Here is a 21715-nt window from a genome sequence, read left to right on the forward strand (position 1 = left end):
CTGCTTTCTAGAGATCTTGTCGAAATCGATATCTAAACACAGCTAATAAAAAGTGAAACCGTGTTAGTTCGCAGTTGAGGCTTCGATCACGACCACATTCCTGCCTGAGCTGCGGAGTGTTGAGAGCCGCAGACCCACAGGTAGCAGAGAGCCAGCAAGTAAACATCTGGAGTCACGCACGGTTCATAACTGCGTCACTACCGGTGGGTCACCGAGGGCGTTTGTGCAACGTGTATACACATGTTGTGGTGCTGCTGGGTTTGTGTTCATGTTGCTGGGTATTCATGCATGTGTATGCGAGCACTTGTGGTTATTCATACTATTGCTCTGCCTTGTTAACCCTTGCACATTGTTAAGTGAGTGATTAACCCACTCTAGGGTTACAGTCCAACAGGTCTTTTTGCTGAGAAAGGGTCCTATTTGACTCAGATGTATATACATGGTGGCCAGAATATGAGCCTTTTGAATTCTGTAAATGCTACGTAAAGGTGATTCAATGCTTCCTTTCTTATCTGCTTTTGCATATCATACACCAGTCCATACTTTACGAATGGAAAAGGAGTAATGCTGTTCTACAATTCCTTGCATTAGCAGCATTCAAAGCTTTTTCTATGTCTTCATTAATTCTTCTTTGCATCTTTCCTTGACCTTATGATGTTTTCCAACAATGTCAAGGAAAATTATTTAGAAAAAGACATGGGATGTAATTTTTTCGACTACTTGATCACAACCAGATCTTTGCCAGACAACTGTGCAGCTACAACACTGCTTGCCCAAGTTCTGACTGAGCTAGAATCATCCAAAGGTCCACAGTACTGACACTGATTCCCATCAAAAGCTTTATTTTAAACACTACCATAGACTTCAACAACTTAGAGAAAATTTTGTCAAGGCTTTGAGGATATCGTTTGTGCTGCTGCAGCGTACTATAATACTATAACTTACATGATGTTTTACAAACTAATAGGGCAAACCTTTCTGTTAAAAATGGTCTGCTTTAAATACATTATTTCTGCAACAGAATATGTAAAAGTCTTCTCTATTTTTCATTATCTTGAGTGAGTCAAGCTGCTTCTTATTTTAGGACTTAACCCTGTATCACATTCAGAACTGAAGCCTTCAGCAGTGGAAGACTGATCAAAAATGTTGCAGCGTGACAAAGATAAAAAAAAAATATAGATACTGCATCATGTGCCAAGACTCAGCTGACAAAAGGATCTTAAACTCATTTGCAGGAGCTGGAGGATATGTGCGCATTATTGTGAGCTGTGTGTATGTTTATGTGTGTGAGAGGCATCTCATTTTCCCTCCTAATGAAGTAGCGTGACTGCAGGGGTGCTGGAGATATGTTCTTTATCACAGTTTACCTGGCATAAACACCCATTAAACTCCATCATGGCCACTGTTTTAATGCATTTTGCAGCAGGATATGTGCACTCCAAGCTGACAGATCAAGAGTAAGCAGCAAGAGTACTTCAATATAAACCAGACATCTGTGAACCCACAGACCAAACAGAAAACACTTGTGTTCATCACTTACATGTGCTCTGGTACTTTGTTCTCTGTTTCAGTCAGACATGTCTGATATACTGTTACTATAATACTTTAACTGTATTTAATTGAATAGAATAGTAGAGCAAAAATAGAAATGGATATGATTTATATATAGGGAAGAAGCCCTATGATTATGATTGAAGATCTGTTCTACCCACTGAGCCACAGCTGCCTGTGTAATATAACTTAACATAATATACAAATTTTTACAAAACAATCCTCAAAGTCACACCACTGCTAAAAATTATCCAAAAGCTGGAGCCAGTGTTGGTTGACTTAAAAAGTCCTGAGACATCTTGGATGAAATAGCAACAGTGTGTAACACTTTAAAGCATGTAATGAAAAAAAGAACTGAACCTTGTGACATCCCACATGTGATGGCCGTCAAAGGCATATACTGTCATCTGTGAGCAAGGAGGTGTTGAAAAATAAGAGATGGGGCGGTGTTCTGGAGCTAAAGGCACTCAATTAACGTTGGGAAATAAAAGGTGTTGAGGGCAGATCTGAGATATAAGAGGATGAATGCTGAACAATCTCTTCCATCGGATGTTTTAAAGAAGGAGATCTGTTACTGCGCGAAGTCTGTGTGAAGTCAGAGGGAAGTTGTTTCTCAAGATCCTTTATTAATCATGGTGATCGGGACACGGTGTGTTTAGTTTGGGTTGATTGATCAAGGCTGTGTTTGCAGAAACCTTTCATTCTTTCTACTTTATCACATATAGTATTACCAATCTTGGTGGATTTTTCTGATTTAGTGTTTGATTATAAATGTGGTGAGGAAAATAGCAAGAAAATGCACCAAAAGAGAGTAAAAATATGTGCACGAGCTGTTAAGACAACTCAGGCTAATAAAAATGTCTATATCTACCTCTTCAGGAGTGATCATTTCTAGCCTGACTGCTAAAAATCCATAAAACATGCAGATAGAAGCTCCTCCTCTTTTGACTCAGTGAGACTGTCCCCAGTGAACCTGGTGGTTTTCCTTTAAGCAGAGGTTGAACTGTTGTTTGACAATTCATGGGAGAGTTCCAGTAACCGGAGCTGTATACTATTAATAAAATGTTACCACGATTAATGCGATGGAGCTACTTGATCAGCAGGTATTTTCTGATCCACTGCACTCTGCGTGGCTGTCAGGACTGCGTCTTACTACTAGAAACACACTGCTGATGCAACAGATAGCCGGAGCTCTGGCTGAGGCAATACGAAACCGACCAACACAAGAGGGTGAGACTATTTCTCCACACACCGTGAAAAAACTGACGACGGTCAATGAGAGCGTGAGAAGACGAGTGAAGAAGACGAGGCGCAGAGAGAGAGAAAAGGGGGGAGAACGGTGGGGTGCCACAATAAACTGCTTTCAATGACAAAGCAGCACTGGCTGCCTTCCAGCGCTGCACCAGACACACACGTGTCTGCATGCATGTGTACGCAAGAGTTTATGATCTGACTTTGAAGCAAAGCCATGTTTCCAATTATGCTACATTTAGCCTTATGATAACAAAAAGCCTAATGCAAGATGTAAATGTAGAGTCATGTGTTCTCATTCAACTAGGGGGTCTCTGGGGAAGAGCTGGGTGTGTGATGTGTTGGGGCTGTGTCTTTGTGTTGTGCTTGTCGTATCTGTCTTGGGGCGTCTGAAGTCACTCGAGTGCATGTCACTGTATGCTCTAAATGCAAACACAGTCTCCTCCTTTTGTGTCGGGCAAACACAGTCCAACTGCTGTGGCTGTCAAAGCTGGAAGAGTCAACAAAACGTATGCTTGAGTAACTAATGGTGAGCGCTTCACACACAAAACACACGTTCAGAGACCTGCCCTAGCAACACAAGTGCGACCACTTCTTGAATCCTAACAAACCTTTCCCTCTCTCGAGAGAAAGACGGGTCTCCCTGGAGCCTTGAAGGAGTGTGTGTGACACAACAACACCCACAAACACAGATGCACATATACATATAAACATGTGCATACATTCACTTTAACTGTAACAAAAGAAGAATGCTCCAAAGTCATAAAATAACATTCAGCTGTGCAGAAATCACGTTCTTAGGGCTGCCACCTCGCAACACTTGAACAGCAAAACACAGCAAAAGCATGCTTCCTTCCTGACTGAGAGAGTAAGTAGTGGTTTCTCTGAACACGTGAGAATTTCCTTCATTCATTGAGTGAGCGTTTCCTGTCTGCGCTAAGCCCAATGTCACGTAGTCGGCACACACAACACACTATATAAAAAGAAAAACAGCGACAAAGAACAGTTTGCAGAGCTGGCAATAAACCTAATAAACTTAAACGGAACTGGCTCACAGTGTACCAGCGTGAATCAGAGCTTAATCACCTATAAAATTGTACAGATTAAGACAATTTCAGCTACAGAGAGACCTTTTCTACAAACCGCACAATAATACCATTACTACCATGTAAAGCCTGCCAAATTACGACAAGTTACGACCCAAGGCTTACGGGCGCTCCACTTTTCTGCTAAGCAGTCAGAAAACAGCAGGTGCAGAAATATGGCTGTCCAAAACACTGCACGACAGAAAAAAGGGGAAGCAAAGGGGCTCCTTAAACAGTGCAACAATCGAAAACACAGACACGCAATGAGGGAAAAAAGAAGAGGGGTCTCTGTTACCGTGGAAACTGACCTCTTTGTTGCTTAGTTTGTTGTCACATCCTTAAAACCCACCTGGAAAAGACAAGCCAAACACTCACACACAGAAGACCAGGTCCTCAGTGGTTTAGTGGGAACAATAACAACACCAGCTTCCAAATGGAGCACTTCAATCAGCTAAATCCAGGGTAGCAGAGAGAGAGAGAGAGAGAGAGAGAGGGAGAGAGACAACAGAGGATAACCTCTAGATGAGCTCCACTGTAGCTGACCCATCTGCAGCGAGACAATAGACCCCAGGGTGAACACTCGGGTTGCCTTTACCTTGTCTGTCCTCGGAGGAAGCCCCTCCGGTTTGGGCAGCATATCCCTAAAAGGTATTGGTGGCCATCTTGCTTTGCCTTCCTTCAGCCTCAAGAAAACGCTGGCTACAGTAGCCGTGCGCAGGGCAAGCTCCCGGGTGTCATGACTAGGGCGACTGTGAGCCGCTGTAGCAAAGAGCTGCTACAGCAGACGTGCACACACTCGCCGCACACACACAGACATATAGACGCACACACACACGGGATGCCTTTCGCAGATGCAGACAGAGCCTCATCAGCCAATGGCGTGAGGACCTTAGCGGCTTGTAAATTATCTTCCATGCCTAGACTCTCCTAAACAAAGGATCCCCTATGTGGGCTTTTTACTCCAGCCCTACGCACAGGGATTGGAGGCAAGCTGTGGAACGGACACTGCACACATGCTGGATCAGGATCACAGGAAAACAACTCCATCACCCCTGAGATATTAACCCCTGAAGCAGCTCGCCAACACTCCTTCTGGATTCTTGGTGGTTTTCGCTGCTTTTCTTGGGCTCAGTTAGTTTATTAATCACTTAGTTGATGGAGAAGAAGTAATATCAGTTCAAATTGCTGAATTACCTCAACGTTTGAGGCTTTAACTTGGTCTCTTCATGACATTTTATAGTTAAAACAACAGTATGCCTGAATAATGATCCCTTTACTCCTTTAGCAGCATAGAAAAGCTATAATAATTTACATAAATGCAAATGCTGTGAGAAAGCATATAAGAAAAATACTTGCACAAATAAGAAGGATCCTTTCATTGTCTATAGTTGTTCTGACCAACCACCTCAAAAGTCAAAAGATGTCCAAATACCCCCAAAATGATCAGAAATGTCTCTTAAATTACTATATTTTTGCCCAAAATGACAAAAACTGCTCAAGAATGACTCAAAATTGTCAACAATGATCAAAATGTAGGTTAAAGAATGATTCTTTCATTGTCTCTAACTTGTTCTGACCAACCACCTATCACACACGATCTGAGCCGTCAAACTTTACCCAGAATGCACCTTTTTCTTCGCCTAAACTTGTCCAGAATGACTCAAAAATTGTGCAAAATGACCCCAAAACTCACCCAAAAGGTTGAGAAACATCTCCTAAATTACTAAATGTTTGCCCAAAATGACAAAAACTTCTCAAAAATGACCCAAAACTGTCAAAAATGATCAAAATGTAGGTTAAAAAGTGATCCTTTCGTTATCTCTAACTTGTTCTGTTAAGCTGAAGCCAAGATCACATGATGGATCCACTGGCCAGCATGTGTTTGTGTGTTTATCTCCCTTCCTCTTAAACTACTCCCCCTGAGTTTCATGTGACCTAGTATACTATGAGGAAGTGTTGCAGCCTGTCCCCCATCCAACTCAAGCAAGTTATCATGATGAGCCTTTTAAACGATTACGCAAAGTGACATACTACGCCTGGCAGCATAATTTTCTGCAGTACCTGTTTTTCCTGCATGATCTGGAAGCGTCCAAGTCTGTACGTAGCAGGAACCAGGACTCATCCATACTGTTTGTCTCCATAACCATTCCTCTCATTCTCTCTCACTCACCCCCAAAGCCTTTTTCTCTTTGAAAACAATTCCCTGAGGAAAAGCTGTGGTCAGACGGAGAAAAAATAAGAAGATAGAAAGCAAAAAAATAAAGACAAGGAGAAAAATGTTATGGGAGAGCAGAGTACTCGGCCCTTTTAAAGGCAACCATGTGGCCAAGAAGCTGAGGTCACACCAGGACAAGGAAACATGAAGGCAGTCGGAGCCAGAGGCAGTCGTTAACACTCTAACAACCGACATCAGCCGTGTGTTCAACTGTAAGAGCGCAGATCATGCAGCTCAAACAAAACTATATCATCATGTCTTTCAATGAACATGCTACACATCAAGATGACACAACGGCACGAGTATGTCACGGCAGAACATCCAATAATATCGATGGACTCAGCAGCGAGCCGTGTTAACATCTCAAACATGATTCATGAGCATGTTGCATCATGTCAGCCTGAATAATGTTTATTTAAAGGGTGGGTTGACTTTACTTGCGACATTATTGACGCATGTTATTGAAATTCATATCTGAAGATAATCATTTCCACTCAATATTAACACTTCACTGCAACGTTTTTGACGCTACATGGCCATTTTTTCAGTCCAGTCATCTGAAAGCTTTGTTTTTATCATGCTACAAAGTCCAACAGTCAGTCAGTTAGTCAGTTAGATGCTTCTAACTTATCACAGTCACACTCCTGTATGGTGTGGCCACATGCATATGTGGTTTCATGGCAAACATTTTTAAAACCCAGAGCTTTGGAACAACACCAGACCCTGACTGTCTTACAGCAAGTGTTTATGGTGGTGGCTGGTGAGTGTGACTGGTTTTATTTTGATTCATAATGTTGCACCAAGCATGGAAGCTGTATTTAAATCATCTGCTTAAGGAAAAATAGCAATACTATAGTGTAAAAATATGAGTTAAAGTCCTGCATTCAAAACCCTGCCTGAATAAAAATTAAAAAAATACTACAACATAAAGCGAAAGTCCCGTTTATGCAGAATGACCTGTTTCAAAAGCATATATATGAAATTACTGTATTATAATCACTGATGCCATAATGTGTACAAGACTTTGATGTTACAGCTGTGGCTTCATCTACAATAATATAACATAATTCATTGATATTTCATATTAACAATCTGAATGTGCAAATGAACTAGTAACTAAAGTTTTAAAATAAATGGATAGAAGGACAAAGTGCAATATTTGCCTTTAACATATGTGGAATTACAAAGCAGCATAGCATGGAAACAATTAAGTAAAATACATCAAAATTGTACTTAAATACAGTACTTGAGTAAATGTAGCAAGTTAAATTCCAACATTGAGTAGAACAGACAAACAAACACTCTGTTCAGACACCACATCCTTTGCTAAGGTAGCTGATAATTTAGTATAACATCTACGAACAGCATCAAAGAAACATGTAACGACTTAAGTCATTTTCCTCCCAACAATAATAATCACAGGTTTCCTGACACACTGTAAAACAAGAACAGCCGTAGACTAAACAGTTGGAATATACAAAAGGCATGTGCGTAGTGTGCCGGAGCAAACTTCATCCCCACAAAATAATATTTCTCCACTGTCAGTAACAGAAAACCTCAGTCCACATTACAAGATACTCAGCTATTTAATCACAACATGTCTGCAGCTATAGAATTCACACTCAGTAGTAATGTAGGTATATATTAACCCTCCAGTGTGAACATGAAAGAGATATAAGAAAGTGAATGCATATGCACTTAAAAGCATTTTACTTTAATTTATTGATTCACTGAGTCTATAATATCCTGACCTACATGACTGCATGTACAAGACCCAACTTACATCTGAACATATTTTGTTGCAGTACCGTATTACATTATTGTGACTCAGGCTGCAACTAATTCATTATTTTCATTTTTGATCAATGAGATGATTATTTCTTCTATTGATCACTCAGTTGTTTGGTCTATAAAATATCAGTAAATTGTGAAAAATGTCAATCAGTGTTTCCCAAAGCCCAAATGAAATCCTAAAATGTGTTGCTTTGTTCACAGTTTACTGTCAAAATATTCAAATTGACTTTTTTACTCTTCAAAAACACTCAAACCGGTTAAGTGATATTTGAAATAGTTCACAACTGAGTGATTTGATGTATTTAACGCAGTTTAGACAGCCAGGATGATATATTATTATCCAAGGGTAGATGTAAAATCAAAATGTATAAAAATGCATATTTGAAGAAAGCCTTACCTGACCAATTGGAAATGATCATGTCCCAATTAACAATAAAAACAACCAAAACCACGCACTAAATGTTAGTGTCTTCTTTGTGTTGTTCATTGTGATAGCAACGGCTGAGCTCTGTTCTAAAGAAGAACGTGGCAGGTTGTCCGACAGGTTCGACATTTACACAACATCTCTAAACTACACCGTTGAACAGGTTACACCAACTCATAAAACAACATAAAGCTGTGTAAGAAACACACCTACTGACAGCTGACATGTACTTCACTATCAGTCAGCATGTTGCTAAAGCCCTCATGCCATTACGATAACAGAGATTTTAAACGAAATGAAATGACAGAGAAAAGAAAACATAAATGATATATGATTTTCCTTTTGGCTCGAACATTAAAGGTATTCATGTAGACTCTTGGTGGGAGGGCAGGTGTCAAAATTCTTCATCACACTACGATTCTAAAAATATAGAGCGTACAATGCAACCATACAGTATGTTTGCTCTACATTTCCTCTCAGCCTTCAGACCATTCCAGCTCCTGCAGCTACTCCATTCCTTCGTCCAAAAATACTCTGCAACTACTAACAATATTCCACCGCACCCTTAATTTTCAGCTCTTTAAGTGTCCCATATGTTTTTCCCCCCTTAACGAGCTGCCCAGCTCTCGTTAAGAACAACTAGTCTGGACATTAATCACCCTGAGCTGCAGTACACAAGCACAGCGAGGTAAAGAAAGTCGCTCTGCACCGCAGTCGTAAACTGTCTCTGACACATGTGGAGGCTGACCCACTGGCGAGCGGCCTGGCGATGGAGCTGTGTCAAATGCGACGGCTGCCAGCAGTTGTCATTACTGCCATTACTGCAGACGCTAATGCAAACCTGCCCCTCATTTGCATGGAAACGATACAGATCTTCAATGAAGGGAATGAGTTTGGGAGAGTTCTTTCTTCTTTATGAAAGTTGTGGTTTTCTAACTATCACCTTCGGCGTGTGAGACAAGGAGAGGGCGAGATGTGTTATCCAGGGCAGAGATGTGTTGTTGTGAGGGAAGGAGGCGTTGGAGGTGTTGAAGTGAGTGGTAAAAGCAATGGGAAAGTGGGACTCTGCACATCCAGTGGCACACACACACTCACACACCTCTTTGCGCAGATCAAAGCCGTAAAGACCAACGTCACAAACATTCAGACCCTGAGCATCAGTAGCTGTAATCTTTATATGCAAGCACTCACATTAGCATTTGGATCCTGTAGAGTCATACCGAGGCCGTACGAAAGCGAATTCTCCTTGAAGAGAACCTTGAAACTATAAAGTCTGTGTTACCTGAGAGGGGGTAGAAACATGGCTCATTTTCAGAAGACCCCAGAGGCTGCTCACATATCACACTCCTCTCTTTTTTTCCAAAAGAACATCTGCAGACTCAAGACTGTGACTAAATGCCTGCACAGTGACTTTCAGCACTATCTTCCACATGCCCTCTGCTTCCTCAGCAAACACACACACACACGCACACACACACACACACACACACACACACACACACACACACACACACACACACACACACACACACACACACACACACACACACAGTTGTACAAACACAACTGCATGTTTGTAACTTTCACACTTCCTGTATGCATAGTTTGTAACCCATGGGTGAGGCTATTTTAAGGACACAATGGATTCTCATTCAAAGTTCCATTTCACATTGTGTTATGTAACATACTACAATCCCACTCTTGGAAGAAAATGTGCACGATTCAATGCCACACCCCAAACCCACATGGGCTCAATTTGAGGGCCGGCAGTGGTTGGTCAGCGTGAGCGGGTCACTCCATCTCTAACCTCTGTAGCCCATCCAGGAGAGGAGGAGTGGACTGCTTTCACAAACTATCCCCTTTAATTTTGTACATGCTGTGTCTTTTTTGTCTCTATCTGCTGATTTTGGTTAATAGACACAAGACAAACATCTGCACAAAACACACAATCCTGCATTAACTCTTTGCTTAGTTCTGCCAGCGTCGAGTTTTGGAGCTTCTCTGGCTAAATATGGAAGTAAGTGTTTCACCTTGGGAAGGGGGAGGAGAGAAAGGTGAGCGAGTCCATCAGTTTATGTAAACACTGGCACGCATGCACACACACTGACCCAAATACACACACAAACACTATGCAGCCAGAGCAGCACGGGGGCCTCAGATCCTCTCACAATGAGACAGGAAAAGGCTTACTTAAGGTTGTGCTAGTGCAACATGCTGAGTAGGCATGTTTGCCATATGACTGTGTGTGCGCATGTATGCACCGGCACAAACACACCAGACACACACACACACACACACACACACACACAGACATCAGACACACACCCACACACACACACTAATGCATACATGCTAGCAGAAAGATGCATGCAGACTCCAGTGGTGCATTAAAGAGTGACTGCACACACTGTGCGGTAACAGACAGAGCTGAGAGGATAATGAATGAACAAAGGGAGAAGAATGGACAAGGCCAAAGAATAAACAAGCCCATGAATTCATCACAACTCGGCGGACGGCATTCTGAGGTCCTTCAGAAATCATGACGGGACGGGGCAAGACGATGAGTTCTTATCCTCTTCAGGTGTATGTTCTAAATTCGGCATTTTAGGTCGATGCATGAATAAGCTCTGGTTTCTCCAGAACGAGGCCATTGTGTGACCTTGGCAGGATTTGAGTGGCATTTCTTTTAGGGGGGCAAAGTCAGGATTTCTTTTCACCCAGAGAAACCAAGTGGCACGACTTCAAAGCTTATCCAGGGACTTAGAGCCTCACAACAGTCAGGACACGCCACAAACTCACAGATGCAAGGAGCCCAAGAGGGCTCAGCAGTGGAGCATTAGAGGTATCAAAGTTTAAGTCTACAAATATCTTGCTAAATTATAAACACTATTGTACAACACATACAACCTGCCTGTACAGCTCAATGCATTGCAAAAGACTGACAGCTAAATGTGCATTAAAGAAAACAGACACATCTGAGTGGAGTTCCCCAGCATTAAATCACTGTCTCCAGCTGTATGTAAGCGTCCAACCTGGCACAGCCAGGGCCATACATCTGCTCTAATTTACAGTGGATTCTAGCCAAATACCTGAGCCACAAATTAAAAAAAAAACAGACATTTCCCTCCGTCCACAGAGCCTTTTTCTGGGCCACTACCCAAACCCTGCAGCTATTACAGATAACTACCTCACAGGGTTGTTTTGAATTTAATTGGCTCGGGCCAAGTTAACAGAAAATACACAGCAGCCACAATCACAGGCAAGCTAATGTAATAAAATGTGCAGAGGAAGAGAAGTCGTAGAGGAGTCGAGGGAGTAGGCTTACACACCACTCACCCTGCTTGGTCATAATGAGTTGGCTCTGGTAAAATGTTGGCACTGGCTCTGACATTTCACGAATCTTCCTCGCTACCTACCTCAGCCCCCTTCTGTCCCACACATTTACGTAATCAAGGGGAAAAAAAAGGAGAGAGAGAGAGAGAGAGAGAGAGTCTGGATGTGCATCTGTCCTTCAGCTCACTGCCAGAGCGCCCACATGCATATGTGGAGGAACCTGTGCTCAGTTTTATGAAAGGAGATGATTTCTCTTTCAATGACCAGCACAGAATAACAGAGTGACACACCAAACTCGACTTGTACAGCTTGTACAGAGTTTGTTCTGTCTGTTGCAACTCCATTCTCTCTTTCTTCCCCTTAAGAGTTGGCTTCATAAAAGTCAGGTTCTCCAAAAGATATGATCTTTGCCTACATGAAAGCTATGTAAGACCTGAGTCATGGCCAAAAAATGAAAGATGTTCCAAATGTATTTGTGAAGTTTGTCAGACTTGATAAAAGTCAGGGTTAGTAACAATACAGTAATAGTGACTTCACTTGTTTTTTGGGTAATATGATTTCCTCCACGAATAGTGATACCACATGGTTTAAGGGTTATTTACAAATATATTGACAAAATATTCAGAGTGCAGCACCACTGACTTACTCTCAGCGTCACAAAGTGGTGCTACATTTTTCTTGTTTTCGTTCTTATGATGTTCAGATGTTTTTGGCTCAATGTAGTAAGAGAAAAAATAAAGTAAAAACCGTATCTGATTCAATTTTGGGGTCTTCATAAATGTGAAGCAATGGTGTAGAGTTACATGTAAGCCATTTTAAAGCAGAAAGGGGTTATTTTCATGGGATAAAAAATGAAAATAAGTAACTTTGATATATAAATGTGAGTTTTAAAGGGCTCAATCAATGATCGGAGAGGGACTTTCACACATCTTTCCACTATCTTGACGTAATTCTAATTACGTTCATGCAGTACCATGTGGCAGATAGTAAAACACTCAATTTCCAGTAGGTTGCTTGTCCAAACAATGTAACAGTACAGCGAAGCACAGTGACACAACATATACTGACAGTGCAATTGTGTTACAAATATACGAACAATAGCTAAAGATTATCTGACACCGATTATTTACATCCAATTAATTGAATGAAGTGTACGTAGTAATCACAGAACAATAATACGAGGTATTATCAATATAATCAAGTGCAATGACCTTATTAAAAACGTAGCTTGACAATAAAAACTTTGGTATATTTGGTGCGTTTGTGGTGTCCATCCCTTGTAAATAGCCTTAGCTTACTGCTGACCCACTAAGAGCAGAATAACCTGCGTAGTTTAACCTAATTACCTGGATGTAGGTTACTGAGTTCAAAGTCTTAAATCCCCAGTGGTGCATGTCTACTGGTTATCTCCACTAATCCTCATTATAACACTGAGAATACTCAATCAGACAACCACGGCGGGTCAAAGGTCAGCAGACACGTCACCATGGCAACCGTGAGTGCTGAAGACCTCGGCTGCTGTCTGTGAGTGAGGGGGGAAGAGGGGTTTTTCAGGTCTAACAGGAGCATCTACTGGGACAAATCACTCTCACTTTACATCAAGCTGCTTCCATTTGAGAACAATAAGAGCACTGCTGAGTGATGGCCTCAACCGCGATTTGTAGAAACATTTACACAAGCACAGATAAAGCAGTGTGCATGAACATCCACTTAAGTGACAATAATTTACACAAATACACACACATCTTTGAATATCTGCCACAAAGCAGCAGTCACCGCTGGATGCTGCAGGCCGCCTATCCTCCCCAACAGAGTCCAGTCTGAGGGATCTACAAGTGCGTTCCTGATACACGTGTTATCTTAGCTGGGCTACTCCTCTGGCACAGGCATTGCAGCAGAAAAAGGAGGAGTGGGAGAAGTGCTGGAGACAAATGAGATAAGAATGAGGAGAAGCCAGGCTGAGCTGGGTAGTGGACTGGAAGCATGCCGGTTACTATTTGTACAAAGTGTAGTGCCCAGCAGCAGCAGCTGTACTGCACTTAGCTGAACGCTCTCGCTGCCGTGTAATCATGGTGCACCTCAAAGTGTGCCTCACCAGGTACATTATCTTGATAAATACAGTGATTTAAGGAGACACCATCACACAGATAATATGTAGCCATCCACATTTCATTATGTATTAGGAGTTTGTGCTAATGTAGAAGTCAAATTAAGCAACAGCACTGACTGACCACGACGCATCTGAGTGCACAGTGGGTCACTGCCTCTTTGTTCAAATGCTGATGATGACTGTGTGTTAAAAGGTGTTCACTTGTACTATTTTGCTGAGATGTTATTGTTAATAGCATTAACTATGAGTGTTGACATCTCCATTGGCAGTCCATAAAAACGGAGTCAGCTCATGCAGCCTACAGCTCTAAACATGTCAGGACTGTTTCGGTCAAATACACCCTACAAATACAGGAGCTTTTGCACTCTGTGAACTGCAGCGTTTCGTCTCTGGTGAGTGTGCGTTGGCATGTAGGTTTGTGTTAAGGTCCAGGTCTCAGCTTTGTCCTCAATGCCCGATACAAGGCAAGGCCACGAGGGGGCCATCAAACCTGAGTGAAAGCAGATTATTTTTAAAAGGAAAGCTCCACTCTCATTCTGTTTCTTGAAAACACATAAACCACAGGAGCTCAAAGATATTCTATTTTTGTATTTCGCCTTCACAAAACAAATCCCTTACAATGTTCAATCCGTGTTCTTGTGTTTTGGGTGTATCTTTGCAAGTATGTTTTGCATGTATTTCACGTTTTATGACACTGTAAATCAAAACCAAACCACAGCCACGCCAACCACTGCAGCTTGCTATGGTAAAACCAGGAACAGGATCCACATGCCACATGAACTTCTCCTCTTTGGCCTCTGCACCCTTTTTTTCACAACCTCGTGGAGTTAGAAACGTTCGTTGGAAGGGTGTGTGAGCTTGATCAGCCAGACTAACCAGCAAGCATTTTACTCACACTGTGAGTAGACATAAGGAACACCTACATACACTCTACAGTGGGCGATAATACAAGACGTGGGATAACCTTGCGCTTCCTGTTCTTTTCTAGAAATTACACACAGATGGAGTTTGGATTTGTCCCACACCTCCTCATGATGACAACAGTCCTCACAGTGCTAGCTTGCAGGACTTGATGCGGGCTCCACCCCTGCAGTTCCACAGAGTCAAACAAAAACCTGTTTTCAAGCCACAAACACAGGTTTTGCTGTGCGTAAGTGCAGGCCAGTGTGTTGTCAGTTAGAGAAATGGTGAAACAACAAGTAGTTGCTTGAATGACAGTGGACCAGTTATTCTGTGTCACTTTGCACAGCTGTGTGCATGCATGTGCTAAGCAATGTCAAAAGTCCCAACCAGATATAATGTAAGTGTGTCACTGAGTCAGACACGCACACACACACACACTGACCCACAATTCAGAGTAATCCAAATAATATGGTTGTAAATCTCGGCCTGGCCTGGCCTGATCTTTACCTCCTCGCCCCCACTTAAACTCTGAAATGGTGCACATAGGTCTTCACGTCTAATACTGCAGGTGTTATATAATCAGCCCTAATCTGCTTCTGCCACTGCTACAACTCTGGAGGGTCCGCCGCCGCACGGACGCATGCTTGCACACAATAGACTCCACATGGACCTTCACACACAGTTGCTCACACACACACACACCTCCCCCAACCACATGGACACCACTGAACTATGAACATGGTTATGTAGTAGCTCTAGTAGTCAGCTGCTGAAAGGAAAATGTTCTCACTCATCAGAATGAGAATATGTCTGCTTAGCCTGCTGAACCTTCATAAGTATGTTAGGGATAAAGCACCGATGCTATGTGCCATTTAGATTTAAAAAAAAAAAAAAAATCAGAATAATTTTAATACCACCTTCATGTAAGTTTCATGTAATTAAATAATTTAAACCTGCCTTTACTGCCAGTTTTTGGACACTAGATGGTGCGATATCTTCAAGCTAACAAGTATGCATCCCTGTCAAAATATACAGTCTTTGTTACTGCAATTAGCAAACAGTCCTATGTTTTTTAAGGATTGTGGCTCTGTGCCGGTCTAATCCAACTTCTGACATAAATATATGGGTCTTAAGCTAACCAGATGATGGGTTTTCTTAAACAACTGAGGTCTGTTCCATTAAACCAAGTTTACCAAATGTGCCAGACTTATTGAAGTCTGACTTTCTGTCAGTTATACTCTGGACACTTATGCTGAGAAACTAATCTGCTCCAGGACAGGCTAAAAGTCATGCTGAGCTGTTGCCTAACCAGAATTCCTGTCACATCGACCGGACAGGAATGCAAAGATTTTACTACTGATTCTCTTACATGCTACCATATTATTGGACTTTTGAAATGTAAGTTTAAAAAAAAATCACACAAACATAAATGATAGGATGTAGACCTACATACATGTTCACTTATATGGCAAAGTTTTAGCCTTATGCTTCATAAAATAAGTCTTAATCAAAATTATGCCAGTGGAAAGATGGTAGCTACAAAAACAGAAATGTATGGCACAGCTAGCACACTGTCGATATTTTAGATAACCTCTAAAAGTTCCTAAAGCATATTTCCAGGGGATCTTATATCCTACAAAGAGAAGCCAAAAATTCCATGACTCCTCTGTAGTTCGGAGCCTGGATTTAATCAGGTTCTATCAAAATATTTTATTACATTTCAACTCAGTTTTTTCTTGCATTCAATCAATCGATCAGCAACTTCTTGCCAGCTTTTTGCTCTGGTTTTGTTTATAACACATGTATGACCTTTTACTGGTTATTAGATGTTTAAATTCTTCGTATGTTTTTAATAGTAAGCACTGCTCGGTAGCCGGGAACATCGCTGCTCTATCTGTAACACGGCTGTTTGCCACGGTGGATTGATTTGCTCCATGCTCGATCTCTTGATGTTCACATGCAGTTATCGCAGCCACTTGAACCTCAGATTCGCTTGATTGTGTGACCTTCATTTTACCTTCATGGAACCGCTTCAGCCCTGATTAATTAGTTAGGTTCATTCAAGTCATATGCTGGTTTTCTCACCAATTCGTCAAATCTAAGTTTCATCTAATCTAAGCACTGTTTTTGGTCTCCTGACAGACAAACAGCGCTGTGCAAAACAACAGACACTTAAGATATTTAAATTCTTATTCTATTCCATGCAGCACCATCTGCCCGGCATCAGACTGATTCCAAGTTAATTATACAGCATAACAACTACAACTGTAAACATACAAGCAGAGTCATAAAGAACTATCATAGCAGCCATTTCATTTTGGTAAAACTCAGTTCAACATTCACTGTGTAATAGATTTAAACTGTGATGGAGCATTACCACATGACACACCATCAAAAGCATGACCGTCACAGAAGGAGGACAGCATGAATTTGTAAAACCACTGACACAACAGCTTAAATTCTGGGTGTCAGACACACTGCATAATGTATATCCTGAAATGCAGCTTTTGCCATTTGGTAATAGCATTGTTTCAAATTCCAATTCGGATTTCAAACCGAGTAATTGTTCAGCCACATTCAGGACCACGTTTGCCATCATGACACACTGACAAACCCAGTCACACCGTCACGGCTGATAACAAGAAGTCCTGCAACAGATGGTATAGCCCCCACAGAGCCCTGATCTCAACATCATTCAGTCAGTCTGGGATTACATGAAGAGACAAAAGCAAATGGGGCAGCATAAATCCAAACAAGAACCACTGTTGATGTGTTTAAACTGATTTATTTCTGTTTATTTTCTGTTTACTGTATAAAATTAATAAACAACTATTGTTGGAAGCACCCTCACTTCAGTTTTAGTACCTTTGCACAGTACTCTGTATTAAATAACAACGTGAACAGTCACTTGTAGTGTTGCGAGGCACTCGGGTGTCATTGTCTTTCTGGGTTCTCTCTTAAAATATGCATTCAAAATGGCATTCAGTGCCACGGTGCTAAAACATCTGGCTCAAACAGGCTGCAATTACCGAAGCGTCTGCGCACACAACTATGCACATACACACAGACACCATGTGCAGTTCATAAAACAGTTATTCTCTTGATTGCACCATGGATGGCACACACACACACACACACACACACACACACACAGACACACACACACACACACACACACACACACACACACACACACACACACACACACACACACACACACACACACACACACACACACACACACAAAACAGACATACTCCAACCACGTGCTGAGCTGCTGCCAGTCATGTGACAGTGCCTTCCCCTCTTAGGCAGGGCATCATCACCCGAATATCTATTTTCTCTCTCTCTCTACACACACACACACACACACACACACACACACACACACACACACACACACACTTCCCCTTTCACTCGGTGCATTCCTCCACTTTTACCAGGAAGAAACTACGAAGTTCAGCGTGCAGCATGTGTTGAAACCAGCCGAAAAAAATTCACAATGAGAAAGTGAAACCTTCTGCTTCAACTGTCTGGCTCAGTCATCTCTGGATCACTGCTGTTACCAGTGGGCGGAGGGGAAACCTCTGAGATCAAAAGCGGCGCTGTCAGACAGTAACAAACGCTCTCTTTTCAGCTGCTTCAAATCAGCTGCTTGTGTGCGCAAAAATAAGTTTCAGTACGTTCCAAATCAAGTCATGATCTAAACGTGCCTCTTTAAGGGGATTAATTTACAATCTGGCTGCAATAAAAGCCTTCATGTGCTATTAAATATAATCATAATGCAACAATGCAGTGTAATACAAGCCTCACCTGTGCAGCTGAGCGAGCGAGCGGAGATGAAGGTCTTCTCCTCTTCAGCTCCACACACTTCCTCAGTTTACAGATCTGGTGGCCGGTCCTGCGGTTGAGGCAGCAGCTGCACTGGCCACAGCTGGTCTTCCTGAGGCACGGCTCGCACGTCCCGCACCTGCTCCGCTTCTTCCTCTCCTTCTTCTGCGGTTTTGGAGCCATCCAGAAGAGCGAGCCGGCCCCATCTGGCCCCCAGGATCCGGGCAGAACAGATGGGCTGGGCTCTCCATATCCTGCCTCTGATTCAGTGTCAAAAGAAAAAGAGGAGCGAGTGCTTTCTGAGCTGCAGGAGAAGGTGGAGCTACTGTCCAGAGAAGGAGTCGAGATCTTTGGCACCAAGTCCTGCTCCGGGGCTGCGACCTGAACGCTGTCCTCGCTGAGGTTTGGTTCGGCTGCAGCGGGATCTGTGCTCGACAGGCTAACTAGTGACAAGGACAGCAAAGATGCCGCTTTCTGGGTGTTTTGCTCCAACTGCTCCCGACTGGATTCACTATCTTTGGTCTGCGTCTCTGCTGGCATGCAAGCTTGTCTTTCTCCCTGAGGAGAACGGATCTCCAGGCTTTGCAGTTGTTGTCGTTCCCCTTGGTTTGAGTCCCTCAAGCTGGTAGGTGTGAGGGAGTCCCTCCGGATAATAACCGGCGTATTTCTTTTCACTACTACAGTCCGCACCATCAGGGTAGTTTCAGGGACTGAAGCTGAAGACCCTGGAAACTGAGGTTTAGCACCATGAATGGTAGGTTGAATATCTGTCTTACCCTGGCTCAGAACCTCTGGTTCAAGTGAGTCTGAGGTGGAGGGGGCTTTGGTGGGATTTGAGGTAGCTGTGTTGGAGACCAGTAGCACACGAGCAGCTGATTCTGACGGTGCTGTCAGTCCCTTGTTACAATGAGGTGGCTGTGGGCTTTGACAGGCTGGAGTGCTGGTTTGGGAGTCAGCAGGATTGATAGAAACATCACTCTCCTTTTCATTATTGCCTCTGTCTTCACTCTCACCATCACCCAGCCTCTCAGAAATCTCCTCTGTCTCTTCCACGGTCTCATTTTTTCTCTCTGCGTCCAAACTCTCTCCTTTCTCATGATTTAACTCCTCTTTTCTCTCAGTGACAACACTTTCATCCATCCTATTCTCTTTCAAGTCCAACGTGTTAGCTTCCTGTTGTTGGACAGTGCACACATCATCCTGCTTACCATTTCTGGCAAGATTATCAAGCTTATTTTCGAGGATAGATGAAGTGTCATTTCCCTCGTGGCTGCTCTGCACTCCTGACGAGCCGGTGCTTGTTAACTCTGAGGGCTCAGAGGGCCGATCTTCACTCCTGTCGCTGCAGAGTTTTAGCTGTCCGTCAACATCATCGCTACACACTGGGGCTCCGATGACACACTTCAGGTCACCTTCACCGTTGTGGCTGACAGTCTGTTTGTCTTGCTGGGCTGTTGGACCGTCATAGTGGCGCTGCACACAGTCCTCCAGTGTGTCATTACGTGGTGGTGAATCAGCTTTAAGAGGGCTGCCCTCTTTAGCGTCACTGACTCCGTCTTTGACACTTGCAGGAGCTTCAGCATCAGTTTTTAGACAAACTGGAGGGATTTCTTCATTATCGTCATCATCGTCTAGTTTCTCATTCACCTCACTGAGAGTTGAGCCGTTGATGCTGGTGCTTGACGGCTGGATTCTTGTGTTTCCATGCTGGGGTGCCACTCTCTTCCCAGCGCGCCCTCTGCTGCTTTTCCCACCTCTGCAAGATTCAGTAGGCTGACAGGGAGTAACGGACACCTGCGTGCCCCGCTGGGACTTCCTCCGCCCGAGGGGGTCTTGTAGGTTGCCACAGTGGTCGGGCAGATTGCTGGAGCGTCTAAGCCTTGCAGATCCTGTTACATGTGGGGCATGGTTAACTCTGCCAGGGGACCTCCCGGGACCTGGGCCAGCCCCTCTTCCACGGGGGCTTCGGCCTGACTGCGCCTGGGCCCTGGTTGTTGACCTTTTGGCTTCTGTGGGTGCTTTCTGCGGCCTCTCTGCCGCTCTTCCTCTGAGTTTATTCGAGTTGCAGGTTTGCCTCTTGCTGCTGATCACTTTCTGGCCGTTTTTCCTCTGGGCGGGCGTCTTTCTCCTGGCGGGTCTGGCAGTAGCAGGCATGGCTGAGGGTGTGGAGGGGAGGATTTCTGGCAGCCGGCATGGGAGCCAGGTGAATGTTTATCTTTCGGTGCGCACACAATTTTATATTTTTTAGTTTCTTTTTAAAAACCGCCCTGTTTTGTGTTTTACCATCGAACTGTGAGTTATAATGCTGTTGGTATTGTGTAATTGCAGTGCATGACCTAGAAAAACAGAGAAGGGAAAAAAATGAAAAATAGTTTCACTAGGTTTAAATACAATTTGAATGACAAATAGTTAGCAGAGCAAACAGAAAACACCAGGTGCAATCTGAAGGCTTAGAATATGGTAGTACTATAATAATAAAGGCTTTTCTTTTTTTTTTTACTTTGGCTGGCAAAAATGACACGCCTGAAACATCTATTCGGACGAGCAAGTGCTGTTAAGATAATAAATATGTAATAGGGCACATTTAAGCAGTAAAATATGTGGAGTAAAGGTGTACACGGACATTATAAAAACAAATACTACAGCTCCAGAGTGGCTTTAACAGTTTAAAGGGCAGGCAGGGCTTTGGCCGGAGGTCGGATCCTGTTTTCGTCTCTGACTGGCGGAAGAGAGGGTTATTACCGAGTAGAAAAAAAAACGCCTTCACCGCCGCTGTTTATTATTATTTTGCACTTGACCGCTGTCATTTAAACCACCGCGTTCCATACGAAGCTCAACGCGCCCACCACGCTCACTTCTGTACACATTGTTTTCTTGCCGCGGTGTTTTTTTTTCATTTACACATTTACGGCTGAAATGCTTTACATACCACAGGGAGACAGTTGCACTGTCTGAACTGCTAATAATACTCCGCTCCAGCGAGACAGCGAGACCTTGTATTGGTTTCCCTCCTCGGCAAATATAGACTGCTGCTAAGTTCAATCCTCTCTCGACGCTGACACATGGACATGATACCAGCACCGACGGCGTGAAGCGGACACCGGGCCGGATAGCACCTTTTCGCCGTGCTCCGCGTCGTCTTTTACGGAGCACGACACCCGTTAAAATGTAAATCTCCCTTATGTCAATCCATTCAGGGCAGCCCCGCTCACTCTCCC

General features: G+C 43.1%; 1 protein-coding gene across 1 annotated transcript in view; it reads right to left on the reverse strand.

Moving 5' to 3' along the window:
* tet1 (tet methylcytosine dioxygenase 1) overlaps positions 1–21712 on the reverse strand; it is a 33935-nt gene extending 12223 nt beyond the window's left edge. Inside the window, exons 1-2 of the mRNA XM_023263880.3 lie at positions 21427–21712; positions 18480–20833 (exon numbers count right to left, since the gene is read on the reverse strand). Coding sequence (XP_023119648.2) covers positions 18480–20651 — 2172 coding nt within the window. The 5' untranslated portion in view covers positions 20652–20833; positions 21427–21712. The remainder of the gene's footprint in view (positions 1–18479; positions 20834–21426) is intronic.
* Between the last annotated feature and the right edge of the window lie 3 nt (positions 21713–21715).

Source organism: Amphiprion ocellaris, chromosome 16 (genome assembly GCF_022539595.1).
Source record: "Amphiprion ocellaris isolate individual 3 ecotype Okinawa chromosome 16, ASM2253959v1, whole genome shotgun sequence".
NCBI lineage: Eukaryota > Metazoa > Chordata > Actinopteri > Pomacentridae > Amphiprion > Amphiprion ocellaris.